The sequence below is a fragment of the Anabas testudineus genome, chromosome 6 (genome assembly GCF_900324465.2).
Source record: "Anabas testudineus chromosome 6, fAnaTes1.2, whole genome shotgun sequence".
NCBI lineage: Eukaryota > Metazoa > Chordata > Actinopteri > Anabantiformes > Anabantidae > Anabas > Anabas testudineus.
In genome coordinates this window covers 17,013,040-17,040,848 of record NC_046615.1, presented here as the reverse complement: position 1 = coordinate 17,040,848, position 27,809 = coordinate 17,013,040, and the positions used below count along the sequence as shown (strand labels likewise).

General features: G+C 38.9%; 5 protein-coding genes across 10 annotated transcripts; 3 read left to right on the top strand and 2 right to left on the bottom strand.

Annotated features, from left to right (window-relative positions):
* Positions 1-1,625: 1,625 nt before the first annotated feature.
* LOC113165233 (troponin I, slow skeletal muscle-like) lies at positions 1,626-3,721 on the bottom strand. Its single transcript, XM_026364614.1, has 8 exons — positions 3,655-3,721; positions 3,466-3,489; positions 3,351-3,354; positions 3,209-3,250; positions 2,951-3,082; positions 2,575-2,664; positions 2,145-2,318; positions 1,626-1,985 (listed from the first exon to the last, which is right to left on the bottom strand). The coding sequence occupies exons 2-8, from the start codon at positions 3,474-3,476 to the stop codon at positions 1,899-1,901; spliced, it is 540 nt and encodes a 179-aa protein (XP_026220399.1). The 5' UTR covers positions 3,477-3,489; positions 3,655-3,721; the 3' UTR covers positions 1,626-1,898.
* Positions 3,722-3,984: 263 nt separating this feature from the next.
* LOC113165945 (troponin I, slow skeletal muscle-like) lies at positions 3,985-7,032 on the bottom strand. Its single transcript, XM_026365760.1, has 8 exons — positions 6,901-7,032; positions 5,659-5,687; positions 5,392-5,395; positions 5,187-5,243; positions 4,951-5,082; positions 4,784-4,873; positions 4,518-4,688; positions 3,985-4,420 (listed from the first exon to the last, which is right to left on the bottom strand). Exons 2-8 carry the CDS (start codon positions 5,667-5,669, stop codon positions 4,334-4,336), a joined length of 552 nt encoding a protein of 183 aa, XP_026221545.1. The 5' UTR covers positions 5,670-5,687; positions 6,901-7,032; the 3' UTR covers positions 3,985-4,333.
* A 934-nt stretch (positions 7,033-7,966) lies between these two features.
* Positions 7,967-12,110, top strand: LOC113166266 (interleukin-17 receptor A). 2 transcript variants are annotated; one of them, XM_026366313.1, is made up of 12 exons: positions 7,967-8,009; positions 8,751-8,784; positions 8,906-8,933; positions 9,403-9,549; positions 9,714-9,832; positions 9,917-10,040; positions 10,224-10,271; positions 10,381-10,538; positions 10,641-10,715; positions 10,837-10,906; positions 11,008-11,100; positions 11,186-12,110. In XM_026366313.1, exons 1-12 carry the CDS (start codon positions 8,005-8,007, stop codon positions 12,094-12,096), a joined length of 1,812 nt encoding a protein of 603 aa, XP_026222098.1. In that variant the 5' UTR covers positions 7,967-8,004; the 3' UTR covers positions 12,097-12,110. The 2 variants fall into 2 exon arrangements, with proteins under 2 accessions (XP_026222098.1, XP_026222097.1); XM_026366312.1 differs by lacking the exon at positions 7,967-8,009 and having other exon boundaries at positions 8,532-8,784.
* A 235-nt stretch (positions 12,111-12,345) lies between these two features.
* On the top strand, positions 12,346-18,250 carry LOC113166265 (pseudouridine-5'-phosphate glycosidase-like). 3 transcript variants are annotated; one of them, XM_026366309.1, is made up of 19 exons: positions 12,346-12,432; positions 13,393-13,489; positions 13,592-13,706; positions 13,805-13,979; positions 14,132-14,243; positions 14,543-14,649; positions 14,822-14,948; positions 15,058-15,178; positions 15,289-15,374; positions 15,520-15,656; positions 15,741-15,800; positions 15,904-15,967; positions 16,054-16,148; positions 16,253-16,381; positions 16,681-16,795; positions 16,904-17,041; positions 17,219-17,385; positions 17,475-17,557; positions 17,655-18,249. In XM_026366309.1, the coding sequence occupies exons 2-19, from the start codon at positions 13,417-13,419 to the stop codon at positions 17,848-17,850; spliced, it is 2,100 nt and encodes a 699-aa protein (XP_026222094.1). In that variant the 5' UTR covers positions 12,346-12,432; positions 13,393-13,416; the 3' UTR covers positions 17,851-18,249. The 3 variants fall into 3 exon arrangements, with proteins under 3 accessions (XP_026222094.1, XP_026222096.1, XP_026222095.1); XM_026366310.1 differs by lacking the exons at positions 12,346-12,432; positions 13,393-13,489 and having other exon boundaries at positions 13,615-13,706; positions 13,810-13,979; positions 17,655-18,250; XM_026366311.1 differs by lacking the exons at positions 12,346-12,432; positions 17,475-17,557; positions 17,655-18,249 and having other exon boundaries at positions 13,354-13,489; positions 17,139-17,226.
* A 3,409-nt stretch (positions 18,251-21,659) lies between these two features.
* On the top strand, positions 21,660-27,723 carry zgc:136858 (Indigoidine_A and YeiC_kinase_like domain-containing protein). Of its 3 annotated transcripts, none has more exons than XM_026366495.1 (19): positions 21,660-21,872; positions 22,927-23,023; positions 23,126-23,240; positions 23,339-23,513; positions 23,666-23,777; positions 24,080-24,186; positions 24,359-24,485; positions 24,595-24,715; positions 24,826-24,911; positions 25,063-25,199; positions 25,284-25,343; positions 25,447-25,510; positions 25,597-25,691; positions 25,798-25,926; positions 26,226-26,340; positions 26,449-26,586; positions 26,764-26,930; positions 27,020-27,102; positions 27,201-27,723. In XM_026366495.1, exons 2-19 carry the CDS (start codon positions 22,951-22,953, stop codon positions 27,394-27,396), a joined length of 2,100 nt encoding a protein of 699 aa, XP_026222280.1. In that variant the 5' UTR covers positions 21,660-21,872; positions 22,927-22,950; the 3' UTR covers positions 27,397-27,723. The 3 variants fall into 3 exon arrangements, with proteins under 3 accessions (XP_026222280.1, XP_026222281.1, XP_026222279.1); XM_026366494.1 differs by lacking the exon at positions 21,660-21,872 and adding an exon at positions 21,880-22,014; XM_026366496.1 differs by lacking the exons at positions 27,020-27,102; positions 27,201-27,723 and having other exon boundaries at positions 21,743-21,872; positions 26,684-26,906.
* The last annotated feature ends 86 nt before the right edge of the window (positions 27,724-27,809 follow it).

The window sequence follows — 27,809 nt, the reverse complement described above, 5'->3', positions numbered from 1 at the left end:
CTTATTAATAAAAATACTAAATGCTGGATTTACTAAAAAAAACACGCGTACTGTGTCATAGGCAAAGTTTCAGTGTGCTGTGTCACTGAATGTGTAAACATAACTGAGGAAAGTCTCTGCATAGGTGAGAAAGAAGTGAATGGTCAGATAATCCATAAGCATGTAACATGACAATGTTCACCTTGCTGTTAATGCTAACCACAAGACGCTACTCTGAATTACCACTAATCCATGAATTTATTACAATCTAGTATTGGAATATTAGTAATTCTGTACCTTACTGAAAGAAGACAGTTCCTTGAGATGTAGCTAAAACCAGAAGACAAGTGTGTGTGATGGAGGAGGGATCAACTTTCTGAGAGACGATGGAGAAAATTTTGATTTATAGAGGCTGTAAATGTGAATGGCTCACTAAAATAGACTCCTGCTAATGTCTGTGCACCAACAGTAACATCTACTGTTGCACATACCATCGCCATAAGATTAAGACAGGAAAGGGGGCAATAAAATCTTATATTTAAGGGCTCAAACCTTTGTGTATTTTGCGTCAATTCAGCAGCACCTGTTGGTGGAACTGATTGTGAGCATTTAACGAGCCGACCATACTCGCGCTGGGGTCAGTGTCACGCAGTCACATTTGACTAGCAAGACCAACAAGTTGGGGGTTTGGCCAAGTTTCTAAGGAGTCAAATAGAAGAAAGATATCTAACTGTAATCTCTTGTTTGCACCTTTATTTATAGAACAAATAGCACAGTCTAAGTATGAATCAGGTGGATCTCAAGATACCCATGTATAGACATTCAAAAGTGTTGCCACAGACTGAAGCTGTGCTAATAACCATTTCCATATCAATGTTTTTAATTCAGTTCAGCTGTAAATCTTCAAAATGTAAATTCTACATTGTTTGATCTAGTTCTGCACCTTTAGTTTTATCTCACTGCGTCCATACAAAATAAGCTGCACTGCATGTGTTTCTCTCACCACGTTATCACAAAATATGTTAAAATGTCCACCTCATATACAGCATATGCTTTACTTCAAGTGCATGTAATGACTGACTATTGTAGCCTGATAATTCATTACAGGAACACTTTGGAGGTAAATGCCAAAGGCTAGTCAGATTTTATTTGGGGGTGTAGAGGAACAAGCACAGGTGCTGGTCAGGACTTGATGATTTGTAAACTGATCCAGTCAATCTGCGTCATTCTTGTAACAGGAAAACAAATGTTCAGTCACTCACAGAGCTGTGACTCATGCCCTCACGTTAAGGTAGATATAGCGAAAGACTGAAAAGAACAGTCGGGTAATGCTGAGTTTACAAGTACAATTTTTCATTTGCTTGGAGTATTTGTGCGATTTAGTGTTGCACATTCATACACCTAGAGATTAATTACAGCCCTATCGTTGAAAGTTCATGGTTTTTAATATGAAAACAAAGATGACTCAACAATTTCATTTTCAGTTGTTGAACCATACGGCTTATTTCATGACCCCAATCGTCTGTGAAGAACCACTTGAAAGATGGCATCTTCTAGTTAGGTCGAAACGCTTCACTACTCATCCAAGTAGTTTCTTCAGTCTGAGGATTAAAGACTCAGCAGCATCTCTTTCTTCTATTGATGACATAAGCCAGTCCTGCCTGAGCATTTCACACTTTTATTGATCACAGACAGTTTACCAAGGTTTACCAAGCGCCACATCATAAAACCATAACAGAGTTCAACTCCTTTATGTGCAAAAAATATAGAGGCTTTTACAAAAATCCATCCAGAATCTTTTTTTCACTGCAAACATCAAGTCTTTACAGTCACTCACACTCGAACAAACACGGGTTTATTTATTGTGTGCTGGGCCGTGATATTTCTTTTCTCTATTGTAAAACTCCAAAAATACAGGTCTACTGTCCGGCATCAAATAGCTTCTTCCTGCCCTCCATACCAGCCATCGCCTCCACGTTCTTGCGCCAATCAGTCACCTCCTCTTTCTGTTTGAAAAAGAAAATAGCGTTTAGTCATTTTCACAGAACAGTTCACACTTATGGCATGAACACACAACTTCATGCCATAATATGACTTTTAAACCAAGGAGACAAAGTCTTTAAAATGTGTCATTAACACTATTTAATTTAATCAGCATCTCTTACTTTCTCCTCCTCTTTCTTTACAGTCTTGAGGTTGGCTTTGAAGTCCACGGACTCTTTGACCTTGGAGCCCAGCAGAGCTTTCAGCATGGCATCAGCTGAGATTTTTACCCTCTTGAGCGCAGGTCGCTTCATCTTACCCTTCAGGTCAAAGATCTTCTGAGACAGATTTTCAATCTGCAGAAAGTAATTATAAGTGAAACAGGTGCATTAAACTAATACCAGCAGATCATAATGACATTACATTCCAAAAAGCATTGAAAGACACACAGTGAGGCTTTTAACCCTAAGTGTATAAATAAATAAATAAAATGATGAAATGCAACTATTGACTACAATGCCAGGAATGATTAACACTGGTTAATCACTATAAAAACAACATACATATCGATAATGACGTAATTAAAGCGAGTGAATATGAATGAACAGAGACCTCCTTGTTATTTTTGACCACTTTGACTTCTAGGTCATAGCGCTCTTCATCTACTACATCGATTTTATGATGCAGTTCTTTGCACAGAGCCTGTAGACACAAAGAAAATCACATCAAAAAATGACTGAATAACATTGTGAGAAAGCTGCAGTCCACTGTGTGTGTGTGTGTGTGTGTGTGTGTGGTTACACTCAATATTAGTTTTTATTTTCCATGCATTTGATATACACATAAATAATTATTCTAATAGTTTGACTTATTCATGACGTGCTCTAAATAATAACTGCTGACATCTGCAGACAGATGCTTGTATGTGGAGCATTTGAATCATGTCTAATTGCAGTGCGAGGGGAGACATGAAGTCACCCGAACATACCTGAAGGTCCTCCATGGACAGACCAGACATCTGGAGCGGAGGAAGTGTCTTATTCAAAGTAGTTTCTCTCTCCAGCTTCTTTTCCTCCTTCTCCCTTTCCAGCATCATACCTGCCGTTTTCAGCAGCTTTGTCTAAACTCAGATAGAACTTAGAAGTAAACATGACAGATTTTCTGGCACAGCTCACTGTTGTAATGCATCGTAAAGTTTCATTACCAGTGAATTATTAACACTTAGCAAAGAGAAACAGGCCGATACCTTAAGAGCCAACCTGCGTGATGCAGTGATCTTTGATTTTCTCTACAAACAAGGAGTAAACAGAAAGTTTAATTAATTATTTTCTATAGTTATAAATAAAGATATTTTTACGTAAGCTACACTAACAATATAAACAACTTACTGGTCTGTAGTGAACATTATGACGTGAAAGAGGAAAATAAATAAGACACTTAGTGCTGACATTATGAATATCGAAAGAATTACAAATACAGATTAACATGATAAGAAAAACTTACGCCTCAGCCATGGCTGCCTTTGATCTGTAAAGAAAAAAATTATGCAAACTAAAGTCAATCAAATGCAGACGTCAGGAGCATTGTTGTTTGCATTAGTAGCCCTGCATGTCTTTAATAAGGCACCTGCCACTACTTCTACAAAATATCCTTAACCATTACTGTCATTATTCTTACAGAAAAACAACGTACCGCTTTTTATCTCTGCAGAAAACCAGTTGAGGTGAGTGGTCGTTGTCTTTAAATGACAAGAAGAAAACTGCAGACAAATTTAATTGCTGCAGATGCCTTCTGTGAGTGGCCAACTAAAATAGCCTCCCCTGTCCTGTCAGCCAGTGTCCTGTATAATGCAATACTTCTACCAGCACCGGGTTTATCACTATAGTATGGTGCCATTGCTCAGCACTGAGTGCAGGAATTTACAGCAGCCTTAATTATTATTATTACATTATTTTCAGCTGTTAGTGAAAGTTATTAAATATGAATATGTGAGAAAATCAAATACACCAACCAGTGGTCAAGATTGTTTAATCAACATCACACATATTACAGGTAGAGAGACAGCGCCATCGTCTGCGTAATACGAGTACTGCATTTTAAAAGATAAACTCATTAAGCTGATCAGCCTTTTTTTTAGCACAATGCCAATATGCAGTGTTCTGTAGAGTTGATATTATTAGAATTATATGATATACGTGCAGTAGTATTTATTTGCATAAAAACAAATATTAAAACTTATTTTTTAATAAAATATAACGCCATTATTTTTAATAAACCTTTGCTCTTCACACGAACAGTTTTCTATCATCTTAATTGTTTCTAAAATAAAAATTAACAAAGGGGATTTATGACTTGATGTGTTGCTGTCTTCTTATTGTCCAGCATCAAAAAGCTTCTTCCTGCCCTCCATACCAGACATGGCCTCCACGTTCTTACGCCAGTCAGTCACTTCTTCTCTCTGTAAAATGAATATAAAGTAGATTTAAACTCCTTTTTTATGTTAACTGTTTCTCATACACTACAGAATAAATGAAAGTCTCTGCCAACATCTTTACCTTTTCCTCCTCTTTCTTCACTGTCTTAAGATTGACCTTGAAATCAGCCTTCATGAGTTTGGAGGTGTCAGTGTATGCGCCCAACATGTCGTCAGCTGTTTTCTTCACCCGCTTCAGATTGGGCCTCTTTACCCCCTTTAGCTCAACAATCTTCTGATTCAGTGACTGAATCTGTGCACAAAACAGACACAGGTACAGAGGTTCCAGAAACCATCCAAGTACATCATCCAAAGGTCAGTAATTCTATTCATTTGATTTCACCGTACCTCTTGCTCATTTTTTGCCACCTTGACCTCCATGTCATAACGAGCTTCATCTACAACATCAATCTTACGATGCAGTTCTTTACAAAGCTCCTGCAAATTTAAAAAATAAAGAATCATCAAGATATGTGAAATAACGTTTTAATCAACTGTATTCGCTGCGCCAGTACCTGGAGCTCCTGGACTGACAAACCTGAGAGCTGCAGTGGAGGGAAGCTCTCGTTCACAGCTCTTTCTTTCTCGTGTTTCTTTGCCTCGCTTTCAGCCACCAGCATAGAAGCTGCCTTCTTCAGCAGTTTGGACTGTAAAATAACAAGGCCTTTATTACTGAGTACAGTTTAGGATTGAGCAGCATGCTGTTGCAGAAATACTGTTCACATTTGGCCTGTAGGTGTAAAAGACCGACCTTCAATAGCAGTCGACGTGTTGCTGAATATTTTGGCTTTTCTTTTTTGGATTTTCTCTGTGACAAAGATTTAGGAAACTTCATCAGATAAATTATTAATGTACTGTAGGTTTCAAATGTCATTATAAGTATGACATGCACAAAAGCTCTGAATCTATACTGATTAATTATTAATGATGAATGACAATTAATGATTTTGACTCACCGGTCTTCATTACATCATCATTATGTGACATAAAAAAACAAAAAACAAAAAAATACAGTTTTAATTATTTAGAAATCTACTGGAACACTAAAAAAAGTCTTTTACAACAGGTCAGTGATGATAAATACTGGTACTACTGCTACTGCTACTAAAATTAATTAATCTATTAAATGGGGAAGTCAAGTTAAATTTACTCAACAGTCTGAATGTGGTGGTTATTTTTTCTGTAATGTACATATTTGTGTTTGCTCAGAGGCCAACACTCACCCCTCAGACATAGCTGCAGCTTATAGCACCTTTGGAGCAGAAGCAAAGATTATTGTATGAATTTTTAACACAGACTTTTACACACTACACTTAGTGAGCATGACCATAAGGTCTATCAGCATTAATCAAAGTCTCACAGTAGTTTTTAGCAGTATTTCTGTGACAGTTGGATCCAGATACTTTATACATTGATATTTATTTAGTCTAATTGTCCCCAGGGGGTTTCAGATACATTGCAGTATTCATCCAGGACCAGATAATCCTTCACATTGTTCTAAAGGGCTGATGAGGAGCACGCTGCACAGCTATATTTGGACACATTGCCCCTATGCTTTGGCATTTCCTAGCAGCTGCTGTGGCCTTGATGATGCGAGAGGAAGCCAAGCTGCACAAAGGTTTGGCAGCCAACAGATCAACAACATCAAACCTATGATAACTGGGAGAGTTAAAAAAAAAAAAGTTCATTTTCATTCTTAAAAACTTGGTAAATGCATTTACCTGGTCTCATACATCAACAGGACTTTGAGTCAATTAGCTACATTAAATCAGACACCGTATCTCCTTTCCTGTTTCTGTTACTCTGACCTTCTTTTTGTATCATTAGCTAAGAATTAAACTGAGGCATTAATAAACAGATGGAGGCGTCACAGCAGAACAAAAGCATGTAAACACTTCTAACACAGTAATATATCTGATTTAAAGTAAGCCAGTCTGACTGGGTGTGAAAGTCAAGGCAAACAAGCAAAGCAGCAGACGATTTCAATAAGCCTGCAGCCTTGCCCTCTATTCAGGAGGCTGACACTCCATACGAGCAAGACATCATCACTTATCACACCAGCTTTTCAGCCACAGTGACGGGTCAAGTGTGCTGTTACCAGCCAACATTTGACAGACAGTTTAAGCCTCAGGTTACATTTCCTCACTTATAAGATCAAGAGATCATCAAAAAGCTTGTCGAAGTCAAAACTGGAGAGTCGTAATCGAAAAAGTTGCTCTAAGACCTTGACAAAAGTAGCAGCATAGCAGGGATTCCTCCACATGAATACCAACTGCAGTATCTATGTGCTCATACGCAGTCTTTACTACTCCATACTTTAAAAAGAGTAGTAGAGACAAGTACTTAAATAGATCTCTTACTTTGAAATGTCAAGTTCGAGAGCCTCCTTCAATGCCTATAATCAATCTGTTTGAATTTTACTTTGAGATTAATATCATTAGTTGAATGTTTGGTATGAAACTTACCTTGGATGTATGAGGAAATCAGAGAGGGCAGCAACAGTGGTGAGTCAGGAAAAGAAAAAGCACTTTAAAGTGAAAGATTTATGCAGTCAGAGGCTCATGTGAATGGCTCACTGAAATGCACCCCCTGTCCACCTTTTGTCCACCTGACAAATGCTACATGACAATGCACAATGCCTTTTTGATCTGCCCTCAACCCGTGACCCATTTATTTCATGTGATTGCATTGCACAGGGGCATATCTTACACGTCCCACACTTAACTGACAGCGGAGTTATCCTCTCTGCAGATATCAGGTGCCCTGAGCATGTTTTTTTGAAATGTTGGTACTGGCAGAAGGTACCAGCCATTTGTTTTAACGGTTTTAAAGTTTCTTAAGATGAATTTAACAGTTTAAGGCCTTTAAATAGTTTTATAATGTTATACAACTGAATGTATAATTACAGTTTAACATGTAAGAGCTTATGTTGCTTTGAGCTAAACCCTAAAATCATCAAGTTAACATGTTAATCAGGTGCTGTAATGTTTACAAATCTCACTATCTTAGGTTAGTGTCAAAGTACAAATAAGAGTTTGCAGCATAAAATAAAAAGAAAACAAGTGAAACAACTGCAGAATGGACAGATTCAAGCACGTACACCAGATGTGGATGCTTCAAAGAGCTTTAAAGGAGTCAATTCAGTCTTAAGACATTTCAGACATAGTTATTAGCTGTGCATAAACTGCCTCAAACAACACATATAACTAAATAAAAGTGTATTTCTATGTTTGAATCTAATTTTCACCACAACTCCTCATTGACCTATTCGCCACTTAAACACTACCTTCACTCTATTCTAGTCAGATATCAGACCCACGTCTGTCTGTCTGTCTCTGTTCTGTAAACTGATACAGTTGATCTAAGTGTCCACCAGGAGACACAGTAACACTGGCACAATGCAACGGGAGGTAACACAGAGCTACTGTCATGTTTTTGTCCTAATCCTGGTAGCTGAGCAGTGAATAGCTGGGGTTTCAGTGGTCAAAAGTGTTGGCTGTCTGTGGGCTTTGTTGTTGATCCTCTGACCTGTTCACGTTCTGTTGTTTGATAGTGGACGTTGGGGTCACATGAGGTAAGGCTGAATGTTAAAATGTGGCTTAAGAGGTTGTGAAGATTAAAGACAAGATCCCAGACTCACGCCTCCAATGGTGGGGGACTGGCTGGCTGTCTCTGTCTCCACTCGAGTCCTGTCCAGTTTCTAAAGGTTCAAACGTTGTTCTCCAATAAGGACAGTAAATTAAAGTAAACTTTTTTTTTTATATTGTGACACGTTTCTTTGATACATTTATGTTTAAACCTGTTTCCAGCTTCCAAAGTGTGATTTAAACTGTTTAAACAGGACGTTCACTGCTACATTTGGTCACTGCTGTCACCTAGTGATGATTTGATGCTTTGACAAATTGGTTTGCAGCCAACATGAGCTGATTCTTTACACACATATGGCAATAGGGGAAAACAGACTTGTATATCTCACATAATTGTGTAGAGAAGTGTAGGTTAACAAAGCACTAGTTTCAGTTAATGGTAAAAAACAGTAAACCACATTTGATAAAGACATCCTTCCTGTGTTTCAGATGTCAGTGCCTGACAACTTTTGAGCATTTCACACTGGTTGAATTGCATCACAGTGAACTTGTGATCTGTGTTTGTTCAAACAAAATCTTCTCAAATAGAGTTGATTGTTTCTTTCTTTCTTCTTTAACATTGTTTTTTGTCTTTACTGTAGCGCAACACCAGCTGTTTATAAAATGAGTCATGTTCCTTTTTTCTGTTTTTGTTTGACTGCTGAACTTGTAATGTCGTCTTCTCTTAGGATTCTCAACAGACGTCTGAACTGCAGTCAGCCGGTGAGGATTTAATCTGTTGGACTTAACTGATATACAAGGAAGTTTATAAAAACTAACTCATATGTTGTGTGGTCTTAGCTTCATGAAGTTACTGTATTTGTTTTCCATTGTGATTTTTCAGATGCAGGGTCTTGACCACTGCAAAATCAGTGAGTATCTTATTTATCAAGTCATTAAGTTTAAATACTTACTGTATATAGAAAAAAGAATTTAACCACTATGTTGAAAGCAGCAGTATTTTCTGCAAAAGATCAGTATTGTATTGTGTTTTGTTGCGGAATATTATTTGAGATTTGGTGTTATTCTCAGCATGCTGCAAGCTGTGCATGATTTACCTGTCCACGCACATAAACATTGGTGGAAGACATACTTCGATCTTTCTGCAGTAAACGTAGCACATCAGAATAGTTTTAAATTATATTTTCTATTATTATTGGAAGCAGCAAAGTAACTAGGAACTAGGAAAGCATAATACAGATAAATGCACAACAACTCCCTTGAAACCATTGTGGAGTATTAGATGAAAACACTCCAAAATAAGTACCTTCCACTACTTCACATCCACATCTGTGCTATTATAAATATGTCATGATATACACATCATTCACTAAATTCCAGGTAACTGCTCAGACAAACGCATGGTTGTGCCGAATGACTGTTCTCCGACCGGCCCAGAGTGGGGTGAGAATGAGCATTTGGAAGTTGGAGTGGACAAACATGGGCACGTTCCTGTTTTGCATGTGATATGGAAACTTAAATCAGATGGTAAGTACTTTTAAAATCTGCCTTACTTTATACTGTAAGCTGAAAGTGTGTAGTTTGTTTTAAGATCAACTTTTAAAATGCTTTAAATAAAAGATGACAACCAGCAAGTCTTTCATCGGAGGTGAACCCAAAATAAGACATAAGCAAATCTCTTCGGTTTACAGCAAGTTTATTTCGCCTTTCTGGATCAGAGATAAATATTGTGGATGAAAGTACAAATCAAAGTATATGTGTGCAGTATTTGTTCCGTATCTACCGACAACTGACTCCAAACCAAAGCAAGGTAAGGTGTGAGCATATTTAAATATTCGGTTACGGAAACCCACATATTCTTACCCAGCATTAATGCACGATTATATTTCATTAGTGGACATTGACCTTGGACGAAGTTGAGGTGGAGCCTGGACATACATATGTGGTGTCAGTTTTTAATTTGCCAGAACCTGAGAGTGGAGATACAGACAGAATCAGAAAGCAGATTACAATCCCAGGTGAGTGACCTTCATAGTGCAAAAAGAATATGGTTAGCTTTTGACATGAATCAGGTGACAACTGACTAATAAATTAACATTTCCCATATTTGCTGTTGAAAGATGATCATACTTTGCACTGATTCTGTTGTGTTCACTAATTTGTGCACTAAGTTGTTTGAAATTATTTACTGCCATGTTCAGGATGTGGTGACAGTAGAATCCGAATGGCCAAGCTGTGTCAGGAAAACGGTAAATGTTCCCATCTTTACATCTTACAATTCCCTCACAGTTTTAATGGAGGACTGAAAGAGATCTAAGACAATCTAAATGCTGCACTCTGCATGTTTTGTCATTTCAGGTAGTCTGTGGGACCCTCACATAAGCACTGATGTGTCTGTTGATAGAAAACATGGGATGTTGGCTCTTGTTGTGGGTTTTGAGACAGCAAGGTATTCAGAGAGATATCAAGTTTCCCTCAAGAGTCATAATTTCTACCATTCAGAGATTGTCTCAAAGGTAGTTATATTCACAGGTCATTAACAATACTGGGAAATTTTTTACTGCTTGTTTAGCACGATATGTTTTAGATATATATTCTGTTCATTCTTTATATAACAGGAAAACAAAACATCACTGAATGTGACATTAGAGTTTGGTTTGTGGGAACTCTCACAATGTGAATTGTTGTTGATGGTGAGTTCAACTTTAATTTAATGTCTCATTTGTAACATTATAATATATAGATATGTAATATATAGATATGTAGCCGTACTTCAACATCAACCAACATCACCTCACTCTGTTTGTGTCAAAGATTCAGCCATTTTTTGTACGATGCCAAAATGACTGTTGGAGCAAAGAGAAAATAATAAATTACTGCCATTGTAAGTACAGCTTTAATTAACAGTATATAGTTTATTTCAATTTTTATATTTGTAAACATTTGTTTTAATAATTATGTAAAATTTCTTATGGTTGTTTTTAGATTATCCACAGAGGACTTTAATTATAAAGGCAACAGTGGGACTGCTCATCTTCGGTTTTCTTGTTTATTTACTGTGGAGAGCACTTCATAAAGGTTCTCTTTCTTATAAATACACCGAATTGAATGAACAGTACAACCAGGAAACAGGGGTAACTAATGCACTGCATCATTCTTACAGCTCGTGTGAACACATCATTGTCTGCTGACAAAGAACAGTTCGAAGGTTTTCAGTTGCAGGAAAGAAAACGAGTCCTCATCATCTACTCCCTTGACCACCCCTTATACAGGACTGTTGTCCTCAAGCTTTGCGCCTTCCTGGCGACCAAATGTGGTACAGAGGTGGTACTGGATCTGCTGGATTCTACTAGACTGGGAGTGTTGGGAAGTATCCAGTGGCTGGACTGGCACCGAGAGCAAATAGAAAGCTCCTCAGATAAGATACTGATCCTGTGCTCACCAGGGGTACAAGCCAAATGGAAAGCCATGTGCGGCGACAAACAGGTTTATCTGCGAGAGGACGCCCGCTCACCTGTTGGTGACATGCTCACTCCAGCCCTCAGCCTCATGGTCCCTCATTTTATTCGATCAGCATCTTTTGATAAGTACATTGTGGCTTATTTTGATGATGTTTGTTCTGAAGATGATGTTCCTTCTCCTTTCAACATCACGGTGAGGTACAAGATAATGAAACAGTTTGAGGAGCTCTTTTTCAGAATCCTGGATACAGAAAAGCATCAACCAGGGCGAGTGAATCACATCGAAGGGCTTTCAGCGGACGACTATCATCAGTGCCCCTCTGGTAGAGCCCTGCGTGATGCTATAGAGGCTTTCCAGGTATACCAGCTGGAGCATCCACAGTGGTTTGAAGATGAATTACTGAAGGGTGCAGAATTGGAGGTTGAGGAGATCTCAGAGGAAATCTATGAGAATGCAACAACAACCACAAACCTGATCACGTATTTTGCACCTGACTCTACTCATCAGCATTGTGAAGACACAAGAAAGGGATTTTCAGCAAACTTCAATACTGGACTCGACACAGAGCAGCAACGGATGAGAGCCTATGCGGAATTCAGCCCTTTGGCTTGATTCAACTGGGGTCATGAGATGTTGATGAAGAGATTGTTAGTTTGACAAGATTAATTCAGAGACACAATTTAACATAATAGGAAATGACATCTGCATCATCTGAACTAACCATAAAATGTAAAAACAGGAGATTCGTTTTTTGCGTCAAATGGAGACAGATCACAACCTTTATAAAGAATATTTGTTTTAGAAACTTTTGATAAGTTATAAATAGTGTACCACAATGTGCTTGCGATTTGTGAGATCTGTGGTTGATGCCTTTGGGCTGTGTAAACATTGCTCAGGTCAAAGTTCAACTTTCTGGGCAAAGTTTCTATTTTAGTGACACTGGAGAAGGTAAGCACTGAACGCTGTTATTTCTTTCTCTTTTATATGACATGATTATGATTTCAATGTCGACTGTGTGTATGTTTGTCTTTAATGTTGTCAGTGTCACTGATGAGATATTCAACTGAGAACATTGGTGGAAAAAATTTGTTAATTAAACATTTTAGCTTTTGTTTTTTTTTGTTTTTGTTTGCAACTGTTTAATATTTCAGCTTGCAATATTTAATGCATATATGCAGTGAATTAGCAGAAAAGTTACCAATACAGATTCAAGCTCTGGAAATTGAGTGTCAGTTTTTGAGAATGGGCCCAAAGGGGGAGGGTGGTGTGAGCTAAATGGAGCAAACAAAATCCTCATACTGGCTGAACAGTACTTTGCAGTGTCAGAAAACAGACTCTATGATGTGATGCCACTGGTAGAGCCTATTTGATTGTTCCTTCAAGAAGCTGAGGTAATGTTGTTCGTTGTTTAGATTTTGACATCCTGTTCGACCACTGTAGTTGGACACTTTTTTCACATATCTTCAAACAAACAAATGTGTGGATTCTGCAGGATAACACGAGTCCCATAGCCAATGTTTGCAGTTATTGTGACTGTTTAATTTGTGCTGTGGTGTTGTTATGTTGGAAAAAAAAACTGCAGAAGTGAAAGCTGTTATCTGCTCAGTGTTTATTTTTCTGTTTAGTGTGAAACCTTATTCAAACAGTCAGAAAGGAAATGCATCAGAATTTCTACTCCCCTTTAGCCTTATTCTTTAGACGTTATACGTCATATTTTTATCCAAATAACTATGAGTGCTTGAATGAGAAGAATGAATATGAACCCTAACCCTAACTATACCCACTAGATCAATGACAGTGTTCGGCTGAAACAGTAAAAGATTGTTGATTTACTCAAGGTGATAGGAAGAGGAAGGTCACCTGACAGTGCTTTTTCACAAACAAACAACAAATTTAAAATGTTTTCAGGGTTCCCCTCAGAATCTGAACAGAATGAGGATACTGAAGAGAGCCTCCACACTCATCCTGAGAAAAGGAACATATCAGAGCACATGGTGGAAAAAGGGTAAATGTGTCTTCTCATTGAAAAGTGTATTGTATATGCAGCTCATTGTATAATGACAATAACTGGGATGATTTATGAATTCACCCTGACTTTTTCTCACAGACAGCCTCTTCAGAGTTCATCCATCTGTCTCACAGGCGTTGGTAGAAAACAAACCAGTGGTTGCGCTTGAGAGCACTATTATCACACATGGCATGCCCTATCCACACAACCTGAGGTGCCCTGAACAACACTCAAGTGTCAACAAACTCTGATTCTAACGGTTAATATTTGTTTTAATCACTGATGATGACATTAATTAATGTATTCATCCAGCACAGCAAAGGAGGTGGAGGGTATTGTACGTGCTGAAGGGGCCATTCCAGCCACAGTGGGAGTGATTGAGGGTAAAGTCCATGTTGGTCTGTCTTCAGAGGAGCTTGATCACCTCGCCCGCAGCAAGAGCTCCCTGAAAGTGTCCCGCCGTGATCTCCCATATGTCATCAGCAAAGTGAGAACAAATTGCACTCATTTGAGATGCTGATCTGAAATCACCTCTGTCTAAAACACATGAAGGCTGGTGTGATAGCAGGGAAACATTTACTTTAATGGCATTAGTCAGGTTGGTTAGGTTGTCTTCAGTGTAAGCGTTTATTTTCTCAGGCACTCACTGGAGGAACAACAGTGTCAGCCACTATGATCGCAGCGCATCAAGCTGGAATCCCTGTGTTTGTTACAGGAGGCATTGGAGGCGTTCACAGAGATGGAGAGAATAGTAAGTCAGCACATCTGACCTTCAGACACACTAATGTCCTTAAACTATATATACAAGTATTTACCAGCTAGTCAGTCTGGAGCTGATGACAAACATGAACAGAGTGTTATAATAATAATAATAATAATAATAATAATGTATACTTTATGGAGTCACACATAAGACCAGACTATCCTGCGTTGGGGTGGTTCACTCCGCAAGGTCTTTGTGTGTGAGAAAACCACTTTCTGAAAAATAAAAACTTTATTCAAAGTTATTGACAGGGTTAACATTCATAGCATAAATTATTATTCCTCCAGGTCTGGACATCAGTGCAGATCTGACGGAGCTGGGCAGGACTCCCATCGCTGTGGTCTCCGCTGGGGTCAAGTCGATTCTGGACATTGGTCGCACTCTTGAATTCCTTGTAAGAATATTGAGATAATTATCAAAGACTTAAGCTGTGTTTCACATTTTAATATAGCGGGGGTTTCAGCCAACCATAAAAAACATGTGCTATTTATGTTTTTTGTATCGTAATGGTTGAAGAGTAAGTAAGAACAATTTTTTTTTATCTTCTGCTATGTATCTTTAACCAGGAGACACAGGGCGTGTGTGTAGCCACTTATGGATCATCAAAACATTTCCCAGCCTTCTTTTCTCCAGAAAGCGGTTTCACCTCCCCATATCAAGTCGACAACCCTGATGAGGCTGCCACCCTCATTGGTATATCAACATTTTATATCCTAATGCCTTGAATCAGTATCTATCTATCTATTATACACTTGGTTCGTCATTATTTGACAGTTATATGTTTTTGTGTTGTGTGTTTCAGCAAGTACTCTGTCGCTGGGTCTTCAGAGTGGTGTCCTGTTAGCAGTGCCTATCCCAGAGGAGCACGCAGCAGCAGGCCAACAGGTAGAAGACGCCATCCAGGCTGCATTAACAGAGGCGAGGTAGGTTTGCATGTTGGGGAGGTGTTCACTCTCGATAATCATAGATCAGTGGTTTGGTGCTGGATTTTTGTGGCAAAATGATTGAAACAGACATTTTCTTATTCACTCAGTGCTAAAGGGATCACAGGAAGAGATGTGACACCCTTTATTCTTCAGAGGGTTAATGAACTGACTAAAGGAAAGTCCCTTCAGGCCAGTATCCTTCAGAAAATCTGAATCACTGAGCCCAGATATTATTACATCAAACTGTCTGTCTGTCGGTACAAAATGGGTACATGATTTACTTAATGTACCTGAAAGTGGCCTGTTGACGACTTTTCTTTAACCTGTTATGTTCTTAGACATTGCTCTCATTCATAACAATGCTAGAGTTGGAAGTCAGATAGCCTGCGCCCTGTCAAAACAGATGAGTGAGACAAAGTTAAGAAGCAAAACCCAGCATCAGAAAAAACCTGTATCAGACTCCAAATCAGATATTGTAAGTATAAACTTTTATAGTAAACATCATACATCATCAGTGTTTAGTCAAATCTTCTGTTCTTTAAAAGCTGTTCTTTTACAGGTTGTCATAGGAGGAATAAATGTGGATTTTATTGCTAAAGGAAAAACGAAAACACTTCAAGTAGGTTTAATTTACAACACCTATCTATGAACACTAATTAATAATCTGTAAGAGCATGTTATGTGCTGATGGTTATAATGAGAAGACTCATTGTTTCTCATAGTTTGGGCAGACTAACCCAGGAAGTGTCTGTCAGTCATTTGGTGGTGTGGGACGGAATATTGCTGGTGAGTTTTTATCTGATCATGTTCATGCACATATTTTCATCAGCAGTTCTCTGTATCTGTCTCATACTTTCATGTTTTCCTCCAAGACTCTCTGAGTCGTCTAGGCCACAAACCCCTGCTCATCTCTGCTACTGGAGCAGATTCACACAGTGACGCAGTGTTAAACTACTGTAAACATATAGTATGTAACCCTCAACAACTGAATCTACTAAAACAATTTTACTTTACCCTAAAATGTGTAAATGCAAAATTTTTGCTTTTTCAAAAAAAAACAATTTCTGTAAGAACACAAGTGCTGTGGCGAGGATAGAGGAGCAGAGCACGGCTACATACTGTGTTGTTATAACTGGGAGCGGAGAACTGAGTCTTGGATTGGGTGACATGGACATTCATCAGCAAATTACACAGCACTATGTAAGTTCAGCTGACAAAGGTGTTCATTTTTAGTTAGATTAGCACAAGGTTTATAAGCCAAGTTATTTAAAATTTTTACTTTAAATAGTGAAAATTATTTCAGGTAGATTATAATGAGGCAGTAATGAAGCTAATCATTAAAGAAGCCTTAATTTGTTCTGATGTCTTTGATTTGATTCCCTGAAGTTCATATTGTTCTTGATGTGCACCTGTAAAGTACCTCTGGTTAAATAATTACAGAAATATTTGTATACACTAAATTATTGTTTTCTCTCTGTCTCTGAATATGTCTTTTATAGGTGTCACAGTTTGAGAAGCAGCTTTCCTCAGCCTCTCTAGTGTGTCTCGACGGAAACATCCCTGTCTCCACCATCGACTATGTTTGTTCTCTTGCCAAAAAGCACAATATCAATGGTACAGAGAGCAAGTGGGAGAGAGTTATGATCAATTAGTAGAGAGATTGATTAGAAATAGTACCCTTCTTAGATGTTCATGTAATACGTCAATAAATGTGTGTCATAGTGTGGTATGAGCCCACGGACTTAGATAAGGCCTGCAAACCTTTCCTGTCAGACGCCTGGAAGTCTCTGTCCTATTCATCACCGAACCTGGCAGAGCTGTGCACCATGAACAAAACACTGGGTGTCCCAACACCCGAAGGTAAATAGACATAAACAAAAGGCAGAAAATAGCTTTAAAATTTTCAGCTGTTGGCTCATTTGTCTTATTAACTTTGCTCACATCTTTCCACTCACAGTTGCTACAGTTGTTTTCTTGTGAAAAATGCAAATAACGTGATAGCTGCTGAGGATGTGGTTTTGTCTTACGGGGTTGAAGTACTGCAGAGCTCACTAGAGGAGCGGTTAAGGGTAGCTGTGACTCTCTCCCGCCCCCTGCTGGAGCATCTCCACTGTCTGGTGGTGACTCTGGGAGCTGATGGGGTGTTGGTGTGTGGAGAGCATGATGCCGGCTCAATCAACATGCAGCCAAGAAAACAGAAAAGAGTAAGGAGTGTCTTTAATAAAACCATTAATGGAAACAATCACTGTGACAGTGATAGCTAAGATCATTCTTGCTGTACTAATGTTTGCAGAGAAGACGGCTTTGTGCTCTACATTACCCAGCTCTGCCCTTGGCTGCAGAAGAGATAATGAATGTCTCAGGGGCAGGAGACAGGTGCAAAAAAATCCTTTTTTTATATTTCAGTTATAGCCACTTTTCTGTGACATGCAAAATAATGTTGAAAAAACATTCAAACACACTCTATTTGCAGTCTTGCCGGTGCCATGATGGCTGGGATCCTCCAAGGGAGAGACACAGACAGCTGTGTTCAAATGGGGCTCCTGGCTGCACGCTTGTCACTGGCTTCACCACATCCTATTGCCCCAACACTCACCATAGAGTCTGTGGATCCCACCAAAGTCCAGACTCAGAACTGGCCCAAACCGAGCTTCATGTGGATAGAATAAAAACTATTTTAAACTTGTGGAACATATTGACAGAGAGATGTGGGGGAACTCTGTTTATAATTAATGTGTTTTATAGCCTGCAGAAATTCTAAAAGTATGCTAAAGATTTTTTTTTTATTACTTAAGACCAAATTCCAAAAGTATATAGGAAATATTTCCCTTGTCTGAGCCAATACGTCTATAGTCATAACTCATGACCACCTAGAACTCTATCTCCCACAATGCGTCTGTCCTTCTGCGCAGGCTCAGTGGTACATAATACTTGCCCCCATTCCCTCCTCCCTACTTTAACCCTCGAGGCACCTTTAAAATTACCATACACTTTTTACCTTCGGGACCCCAAACGGGCCCTCTCATAAAAGTGAAATAAAAATGCGATATATCAATATTTTTTTTCACTTTCACCACATCAGATCTCTTCAACAGCTTCAGACCTATCCATATATATAAAGGTTTTTATTATTTTTATATGTTTTTTAGGTTTTTATGCCCTTTTTGTCATGAGAACCCCCGATTTTTCAACAGGCAAAAACGCAAAACATGCAGTATTTACCAAAAATAAGATACAAAGTGAAATATTCCAAATGAGGGTATTAGAGCCTTGACTAAGTGAATATTTAATAACAACTTTGATTTTGATGCATTATTATTTTTGGAGCAATATGAGTTTATTCAAAAAACTTACACCTTTTAACTTCGGGACCCCAAACGGGCCCTCTCATAAAAGTGAAATAAAAATGTGATATATCAATATTTTTTTTCACTTTCACCACATCAGATCTCTTCAACAACTTCAGACCTATCCATATATATAAAGGTTTTTATTATTTTTATATGTTTTTTAGGTTTTTATGCCCTTTTTATCATGAGAACCCCCGATTTTTCAACAGGCAAAAACGCAAAACATGCAGTATTTACCAAAAATAAGATACAAAGTGAAATATTCCAAATGAGGGTATTAGAGCCTTGACTAAGTGAATATTTAATAACAACTTTGATTTTGATGCATTATTATTTTTGGAGCAATATGAGTTTATTCAAAAAACTTACACCTTTTAACTTCGGGACCCCAAACGGGCCCTCTCATAAAAGTGAAATAAAAATGTGATATATCAATATTTTTTTTCACTTTCACCACATCAGATCTCTTCAACAACTTCAGACCTATCCATATATATAAAGTTTTTATGATTTTTATATGTTTTTTAGGTTTTTATGCCCTTTTTGTCATGAGAACCCCCGATTTTTCAACAGGCAAAAACGCAAAACATGCAGTATTTACCAAAAATAAGATACAAAGTGAAATATTCCAAATGAGGGTATTAGAGCCTTGACTAAGTGAATATTTGATAACAACTTTGATTTTGATGCATTATTATTTTTGGAGCAATATGAGTTTATTCAAAAAACTTACACCTTTTAACTTCGGGACCCCAAACGGGCCCTCTCATAAAAGTGAAATAAAAATGTGATATATCAATATTTTTTTTCACTTTCACCACATCAGATCTCTTCAACAGCTTCAGACCTATCCATATATATAAGGTTTTTTATTATTTTTATATGTTTTTTAGGTTTTTATGCCCTTTTTGTCATGAGAACCCCCGATTTTTCAACAGGCAAAAACACAAAACATGCAGTATTTACCAAAAATAAGATGCAAAGTGAAATATTCAGGATGAGGGTACTAGAGCCTTGACTATGTCAATATTTGATAACAACTTTGATTTTGATGTATTATTATTTTTGCAGCAGTAAGAGTTTATGTACAAAATTTAGACCTTTTATCTCCGGGTCCAAAATGGGCACTCTCATAAAACTGAAATAAAAGTGTTATTTAGAAATATTTTTTTTCAGTTTTACCACATTAGATCTCTTCAACAGCTTCAGACCTATCCATATATATAAAGTTTTTATCAGTTTTATATGTTTTTTTAGTGTTTTATCCCCTTTTTGTCATAAGCACAGGAGAGAAAAACTCCTATGCAATATTTACCAATTTGTTATTTTCTGTCAAAAGATGTTTTGTTTTGTCATGTGTGTCTGTGTGTTTGCAATGCATGTTGATGCATAAACCACAGATCCCTGTGAGGTGAATTTAGCATGCATGCACTCCACGTTTGGTGCACTGGTTCCACACCCTTCTACACTGTGGGCACAACACCCACTGCTTCTGCTTTCTGGAGGTCCCTGGCTGTAGCTTCTCCTCCTCCTCTTCTTTCTCCACATGACCATGGTCCTGGCCCTGGGCTTGTCGGACCAGTCTGTCTGCAGACAGTCCTCTGTGCAAATGCCTCCTCTTTGCCATGGCTGGGGCAATGAGAGCTCTGTCAACCGACTCTAAGAAGAGATGCCAGCTGCAGCACTTCGTGCTGTTCCAGCGTGGGTCCACAGAAGTGAGCAGGACATAGGCATTGTAACATGACATGTCCATCATGTCATATTCCTAGATATACTTGAAACCTGCATGCATATGAGGTCTGCATGCAGGCAGACAACATCTTCAGCCCATAATATCTTCAGACAACCTCTTCAACCCATAATTTCCAGGTTTGGAGGGCACATACTCTCAAATGCAGTCTCAGGGCCGCTGATCCTGACAAATGCAAAGTATAAGTCCATCCTGGGGTCAAGATGGGAGGGGGAAAGAATGTCAGGGGCTCTTCATGTGTGGCAGACCAAAGGATTTCCCCATTTTTTGATCTCTATTGAGATATTACCACTTTCTCTTCCTCCTCCTCCGAGTTGCAGGTCCCCTAGTTGCCTAGCAGGAGTTCCACCTGACTCTCGGTTGACTTTTCACTGCTGGTAACTTGCTCCTCACTCTCCTCAGAGGACTGCAAGTCTGCAGCAGGGGCCTCGCCTAGTTTCATTCTTCCCCTGATGGCTGTCTTCAGGACATATGACCAGCCAGACAAGGCTGCAAACTATTCTCCCTGCATGTTTATGCAGGTGCATGTCTGTGTTTACTACACATCCAAAAGGAGAGACGAGGCTCTCTCTTGATAAGCCCAATTGGCCTTTGATGACACACACACACACACACACTCACACACACACACACACACACTCACACACACACACACACACACACACACACACACACACACACACACACACACACACACACACAAAATGTATTCTCAATCACTTTCACTCTGTTTTATAAACTGAGCCAATTGGGCCTTTGATGACTGAAATTTCACATGCGGACACACTAACTCTCTCTCACACACACACTCACACACACTCACACACATAAAAAATACATTTTCACCCACATTCACACTACTCTTTTACATCAGTCCTACACACCAAGACCATTTTTGTGGTGCTCAGATTTCTTATTGCCATGCATTTTGGTAACGTAAGAGAACCAGTCCTCGATCGAAACCTTATGTGATAAAACCCTACTGACCCTGGTGGTTTTGGGGGGGTCATGAACCGTAAGACCTTTTTTCCCTGTATTTTGAAGGTAGAGGCTTAGATTTATTTGGTATTAATGGGAAAAGAATGATAATAGGTCAGGATTACAGTATATCAAAAATATGTCGTTATAATGGAAGTCAATGGGACCAAAACGGGTCCCGAGGGTAAAGAGTGTATGCATTTTGCATATCTCCTATTCTATACACCTTGTAATAGAGGGGAATTGGAATTTTAAAATTTAGAATAAAAGAAAAATCCTGGGGAAATTTTATACAGATAGCCTTTGAATTGACTGAGATATTGAAAAATGAAAAAACAAAATCAGCAGAATGTACACGTTTGGTACCCCAAGGTGCCTCGAGGGTTAATGCTAGCTAAGATGGTGGTTTGAGCGTAAATTGTCTCTACAATACCAAGAAAAGAAAGGCGCAAAACATCTTTACAGCCTTTTAGTTACAACAGAACAACACACCTACGGTTATTTTAAGAGGCCGTTTACAGACATTTTGACATTTCAGATACATTGGCTTGCAGTCCCCGCCCAATTTGGTGTGACTCCCTTGGAGTGGAATTCTAAGCTAAATACGGACAGGGTAAGTAACGTTAGCGATAGCCAAGCAGCTAGCTGGGTTAGCTAGCTCCCGTTTTCTCTCATTAAATAAACAACGTTCGTGCCTGTTAGGATTTTACGGACTGACCCAAGGGCTTTGTCAAGCAGATTAGGCTATTGTGCAGGTAATCTTAATGTCGCGAGAGCAGTGTCAGTTGTTTATACTGCCAACAACTTGCTTCCAGTTCAGCGGTAGCTTGACTAGGCCGCGTCGTAAGCTTGGATCCAAAACCCTGTACATTTTGATGATAATGTAGCATGCTAGCTACGCCTATGCTAGCGGTTAGCATAAAACAAGCTGTCAGATATTACGTAGGAGAAAGCGTAGGGTTGTGTCACACGTTTTTTGAAACATCCAGTGTCAACATCAAGTTAATTTTCATCTTCGTGCCCAAACCTTCAATTCCTCATGCATATCCATCAACAGTCAGACCGGCTTCTTTTGCCAATTCGCGGCTAGTGTTAGCTTAGCCAAACGTTAGTTAAATAACATCTGTCATAATGTACGGTCCAGAAGACAGACCAGCTAAAGTTACCAGCCAGGCTAACAAGGTATTGTGGCTTCGAACAGGACTTTACCAATCAGCTGATATCTGGGAGTTATAGCAGAAATGCTGTGATACCCCTGTGGGTGTCCATTTACTAGCCCAATACTGCTAAGTATTAGAAATGTTGGCATTTCCCTGTTATCGTGTGATTCAACTTTACAACAATTATTTACTGCCATGTTCAGGATGTTTTTTTTTCTGTTTAGTGTGAAACCTTATTCAAACAGTCAGAAAGGAAATGCATCAGAATTTCTACTCCCCTTTAGCCTTATTCTTTAGACGTTATACGTCATATTTTTATCCAAATAACTATGAGTGCTTGAATGAGAAGAATGAATATGAACCCTAACCCTAACTATACCCACTAGATCAATCACAGTGTTCGGCTGAAACAGTAAAAGATTGTTGATTTACTCAAGGTGATAGGAAGAGGAAGGTCACCTGACAGTGCTTTTTCACAAACAAACAACAAATTTAAAATGTTTTCAGGGTTCCCCTCAGAATCTGAACAGAATGAGGATACTGAAGAGAGCCTCCACACTCATCCTGAGAAAAGGAACATATCAGAGCACATGGTGGAAAAAGGGTAAATGTGTCTTCTCATTGAAAAGTGTATTGTATATGCAGCTCATTGTATAATGACAATAACTGGGATGATTTATGAATTCACCCTGACTTTTTCTCACAGACAGCCTCTTCAGAGTTCATCCATCTGTCTCACAGGCGTTGGTAGAAAACAAACCAGTGGTTGCGCTTGAGAGCACTATTATCACACATGGCATGCCCTATCCACACAACCTGAGGTGCCCTGAACAACACTCAAGTGTCAACAAACTCTGATTCTAACGGTTAATATTTGTTTTAATCACTGATGATGACATTAATTAATGTATTCATCCAGCACAGCAAAGGAGGTGGAGGGTATTGTACGTGCTGAAGGGGCCATTCCAGCCACAGTGGGAGTGATTGAGGGTAAAGTCCATGTTGGTCTGTCTTCAGAGGAGCTTGATCACCTCGCCCGCAGCAAGAGCTCCCTGAAAGTGTCCCGCCGTGATCTCCCATATGTCATCAGCAAAGTGAGAACAAATTGCACTCATTTGAGATGCTGATCTGAAATCACCTCTGTCTAAAACACATGAAGGCTGGTGTGATAGCAGGGAAACATTTACTTTAATGGCATTAGTCAGGTTGGTTAGGTTGTCTTCAGTGTAAGCGTTTATTTTCTCAGGCACTCACTGGAGGAACAACAGTGTCAGCCACTATGATCGCAGCGCATCAAGCTGGAATCCCTGTGTTTGTTACAGGAGGCATTGGAGGCGTTCACAGAGATGGAGAGAATAGTAAGTCAGCACATCTGCCCTTCAGACACACTAATGTCCTTAAACTATATATACAAATATTTACCAGCTAGTCAGTCTGGAGCTGATGACAAACATGAACAGAGTGTTATTATAATAATAATAATAATAATAATAATAATGTATACTTTATGGAGTCACACATAAGACCAGACTATCCTGCGTTGGGGTGGTTCACTCCGCAAGGTCTTTGTGTGTAAGAAAACCACTTTCTGAAAAATAAAAACTTTATTCAAAGTTATTGACAGGGTTAACATTCATAGCATAAATGATTATTCCTCCAGGTCTGGACATCAGTGCAGATCTGACGGAGCTGGGCAGGACTCCCATCGCTGTGGTCTCCGCTGGGGTCAAGTCGATTCTGGACATTGGTCGCACTCTTGAATTCCTTGTAAGAATATTGAGATAATTATCAAAGACTTAAGCTGTGTTTCACATTTTAATATAGCAGGGGTTTCAGCCAACCATAAAAAACATGTGCTATTTATGTTTTTTGTATCGTAATGGTTGAAGAGTAAGTAAGAACAATTTTATTTTATCTTCTGCTATGTATCTTTAACCAGGAGACACAGGGCGTGTGTGTAGCCACTTATGGATCATCAAAACATTTCCCAGCCTTCTTTTCTCCAGAAAGCGGTTTCACCTCCCCATATCAAGTCGACAACCCTGATGAGGCTGCCACCCTCATTGGTATATCAACATTTTATATCCTAATGCCTTGAATCAGTATCTATCTATCTATTATACACTTGGTTCGTCATTATTTGACGGTTTATCTTTTTTGTGTTGTGTGTTTCAGCAAGTACTCTGTCGCTGGGTCTTCAGAGTGGTGTCCTGTTAGCGGTGCCTATCCCAGAGGAGCACGCAGCAGCAGGCCAACAGGTAGAAGACGCCATCCAGGCTGCATTAACAGAGGCGAGGTAGGTTTGCATGTTGGGGAGGTGTTCACTCTCGATAATCATAGATCAGTGGTTTAGTGCTGGATTTTTGTGGCAAAATGATTGAAACAGACATTTTCTTATTCACTCAGTGCTAAAGGGATCACAGGAAGAGATGTGACACCCTTTATTCTTCAGAGGGTTAATGAACTGACTAAAGGAAAGTCCCTTCAGGCCAGTATCCTTCAGAAAATCTGAATCACTGAGCCCTTATACAGATATTATTACATCAAACTGTCTGTCTGTCGGTACAAAATGGGTACATGATTTACTTAATGTACCTGAAAGTGGCCTGTTGACGACTTTTCTTTAACCTGTTATGTTCTTAGACATTGCTCTCATTCATAACAATGCTAGAGTTGGAAGTCAGATAGCCTGCGCCCTGTCAAAACAGATGAGTGAGACAAAGTTAAGAAGCAAAACCCAGCATCAGAAAAAACCTGTATCAGACTCCAAATCAGATATTGTAAGTATAAACTTTTATAGTAAACATCATACATCATCAGTGTTTAGTCAAATCTTCTGTTCTTTAAAAGCTGTTCTTTTACAGGTTGTCATAGGAGGAATAAATGTGGATTTTATTGCTAAAGGAAAAACGAAAACACTTCAAGTAGGTTTAATTTACAACACCTATCTATGAACACTAATTAATAATCTGTAAGAGCATGTTATGTGCTGATGGTTATAATGAGAAGACTCGTTGTTTCTCATAGTTTGGGCAGACTAACCCAGGAAGTGTCTGTCAGTCATTTGGTGGTGTGGGACGGAATATTGCTGGTGAGTTTTTATCTGATCATGTTCATGCACATATTTTCATCAGCAGTTCTCTGTATCTGTCTCATACTTTCATGTTTTCCTCCAAGACTCTCTGAGTCGTCTAGGCCACAAACCCCTGCTCATCTCTGCTACTGGAGCAGATTCACACAGTGACGCAGTGTTAAACTACTGTAAACATATAGTATGTAACCCTCAACAACTGAATCTACTAAAACAATTTTACTTTACCCTAAAATGTGTAAATGCAAAATTTTAGCTTTTTCAAAAAAAAAAACAATTTCTGTAAGAACACAAGTGCTGTGGCGAGGATAGAGGAGCAGAGCACGGCTACATACTGTGTTGTTATAACTGGGAGCGGAGAACTGAGTCTTGGATTGGGTGACATGGACATTCATCAGCAAATTACACAGCACTATGTAAGTTCAGCTGACAAAGGTGTTCATTTTTAGTTAGATTAGCACAAGGTTTATAAGCCAAGTTATTTAAAATTTTTACTTTAAATAGTGAAAATTATTTCAGGTAGATTATAATGAGGCAGTAATGAAGCTAATCATTAAAGAAGCCTTAATTTGTTCTGATGTCTTTGATTTGATTCCCTGAAGTTCATATTGTTCTTGATGTGCACCTGTAAAGTACCTCTGGTTAAATAATTACAGAAATATTTGTATACACTAAATTATTGTTTTCTCTCTGTCTCTGAATATGTCTTTTATAGGTGTCACAGTTTGAGAAGCAGCTTTCATCAGCCTCTCTAGTGTGTCTCGACGGAAACATCCCTGTCTCCACCATCGACTACGTTTGTTCTCTTGCCAAAAAGCACAATATCAATGGTACAGAGAGCAAGTGGGAGAGAGTTATGATCAATTAGTAGAGAGATTGATTAGAAACAGTACCCTTCTTAGATGTTCATGTAATACGTCAATAAATGTGTGTCATAGTGTGGTATGAGCCCACGGACTTAGATAAGGCCTGCAAACCTTTCCTGTCAGACGCCTGGAAGTCTCTGTCCTATTCATCACCGAACCTGGCAGAGCTGTGCACCATGAACAAAACACTGGGTGTCCCAACACCCGAAGGTAAATAGACATAAACAAAAGGCAGAAAATAGCTTTAAAATTTTCAGCTGTTGGCTCATTTGTCTTATTAACTTTGCTCACATCTTACCACTCACAGTTGCTACAGTTGTTTTCTTGTGAAAAATGCAAATAACGTGATAGCTGCTGAGGATGTGGTTTTGTCTTACGGGGTTGAAGTACTGCAGAGCTCACTAGAGGAGCGGTTAAGGCTAGCTGTGACTCTCTCCCGCCCCCTGCTGGAGCATCTCCACTGTCTGGTGGTGACTCTGGGAGCTGATGGGGTGTTGGTGTGTGGAGAGCATGATGCCGGCTCAATCAACATGCAGCCAAGAAAACAGAAAAGAGTAAGGAGTGTCTTTAATAAAACCAATAATGCAAACAATCACTGTGACAGTGATAGCTAAGATCATTCTTGCTGTACTTATGTTTGCAGAGAAGACGGCTGTGTGCTCTACATTACCCAGCTCTGCCCTTGGCTGCAGAAGAGATAATGAATGTCTCAGGGGCAGGAGACAGGTGCAAAAAAAAATCCTTTTTTATATTTCAGTTATAGCCACTTTTCTGTGACATGCAAAATAATGTTGAAAAAACATTCAAACACACTCTATTTGCAGTCTTGCCGGTGCCATGATGGCTGGGATCCTCCAAGGGAGAGACACAGACAGCTGTGTTCAAATGGGGCTCCTGGCTGCACGCTTGTCACTGGCTTCACCACATCCCATTGCCCCAACACTCACCATAGAGTCTGTGGATCCCACCAAAGTCCAGACTCAGAACTGGCCCAAACCGAGCTTCATGTGGATAGAATAAAAACTATTTTAAACTTGTGGAACATATTGACAGATAGATGTGTGGGAACTCTGTTTATAATTAATGTGTTTTATAATTTTTAACTAGAAGATTTATAATTTGTCATTTTGTGAAACCAGTGTAACTGAGGACTTTCAGTCCTATAGTTCTATTTGATATTTAATACCATTTTGTAATTATCTTTGTAATCTAAACTTTACTTGAGCTCATGATTATAAGTCAATATAAATACATGATGTAAAATACTACATTATAAGTTTGTCTGATGTTTAGATTTCTTAAAAAATATTTCACTGTAGTGGAAAACTGATTTACAATAAAAGTCTTGCATTTCACACATTCCTTTGGACCAGAGTATACTGAAGCATTATCAGCATCAAACTAATTTTAACCATTTTTAATTTGGTTAGGTA

Bases quoted from the DNA above. Each gene is read 5' to 3' on its own strand.
- zgc:136858 (XM_026366495.1), top strand. From the start codon at position 22,951: ATGAGGATACTGAAGAGAGCCTCCACACTCATCCTGAGAAAAGGAACA. The intron at 24,187-24,358 runs GTAAGAATATTG...ATCTTTAACCAG, and splicing joins GTCGCACTCTTGAATTCCTT to GAGACACAGGGCGTGTGTGT. The intron at 26,931-27,019 runs GTAAGGAGTGTC...TTATGTTTGCAG, and splicing joins AGCCAAGAAAACAGAAAAGA to AGAAGACGGCTGTGTGCTCT.
- LOC113165945 (XM_026365760.1), bottom strand. The intron at 4,874-4,950 runs GTACTGGCGCAG...TTAAATTTGCAG, and splicing joins TGTCAGTCCAGGAGCTCCAG to GAGCTTTGTAAAGAACTGCA. The intron at 4,689-4,783 runs GTACGGTGAAAT...TTTTGTGCACAG, and splicing joins TGGCAAAAAATGAGCAAGAG to ATTCAGTCACTGAATCAGAA.
- LOC113166266 (XM_026366312.1), top strand. From the start codon at position 8,686: ATGAGTCATGTTCCTTTTTTCTGTTTTTGTTTGACTGCTGAACTTGTA. The intron at 10,041-10,223 runs GTGAGTGACCTT...TGCCATGTTCAG, and splicing joins AAAGCAGATTACAATCCCAG to GATGTGGTGACAGTAGAATC. The intron at 10,539-10,640 runs GTAGTTATATTC...TTTATATAACAG, and splicing joins ATTCAGAGATTGTCTCAAAG to GAAAACAAAACATCACTGAA.
- LOC113165233 (XM_026364614.1), bottom strand. The intron at 3,083-3,208 runs GTATCGGCCTGT...ATCTGAGTTTAG, and splicing joins CACGCAGGTTGGCTCTTAAG to ACAAAGCTGCTGAAAACGGC. The intron at 1,986-2,144 runs GTAAGAGATGCT...TTTTTCAAACAG, and splicing joins TAAAGAAAGAGGAGGAGAAA to AAAGAGGAGGTGACTGATTG.
- LOC113166265 (XM_026366309.1), top strand. From the start codon at position 13,417: ATGAGGATACTGAAGAGAGCCTCCACACTCATCCTGAGAAAAGGAACA. The intron at 15,801-15,903 runs GTAGGTTTAATT...TGTTTCTCATAG, and splicing joins GAAAAACGAAAACACTTCAA to TTTGGGCAGACTAACCCAGG. The intron at 16,382-16,680 runs GTAAGTTCAGCT...TGTCTTTTATAG, and splicing joins AGCAAATTACACAGCACTAT to GTGTCACAGTTTGAGAAGCA.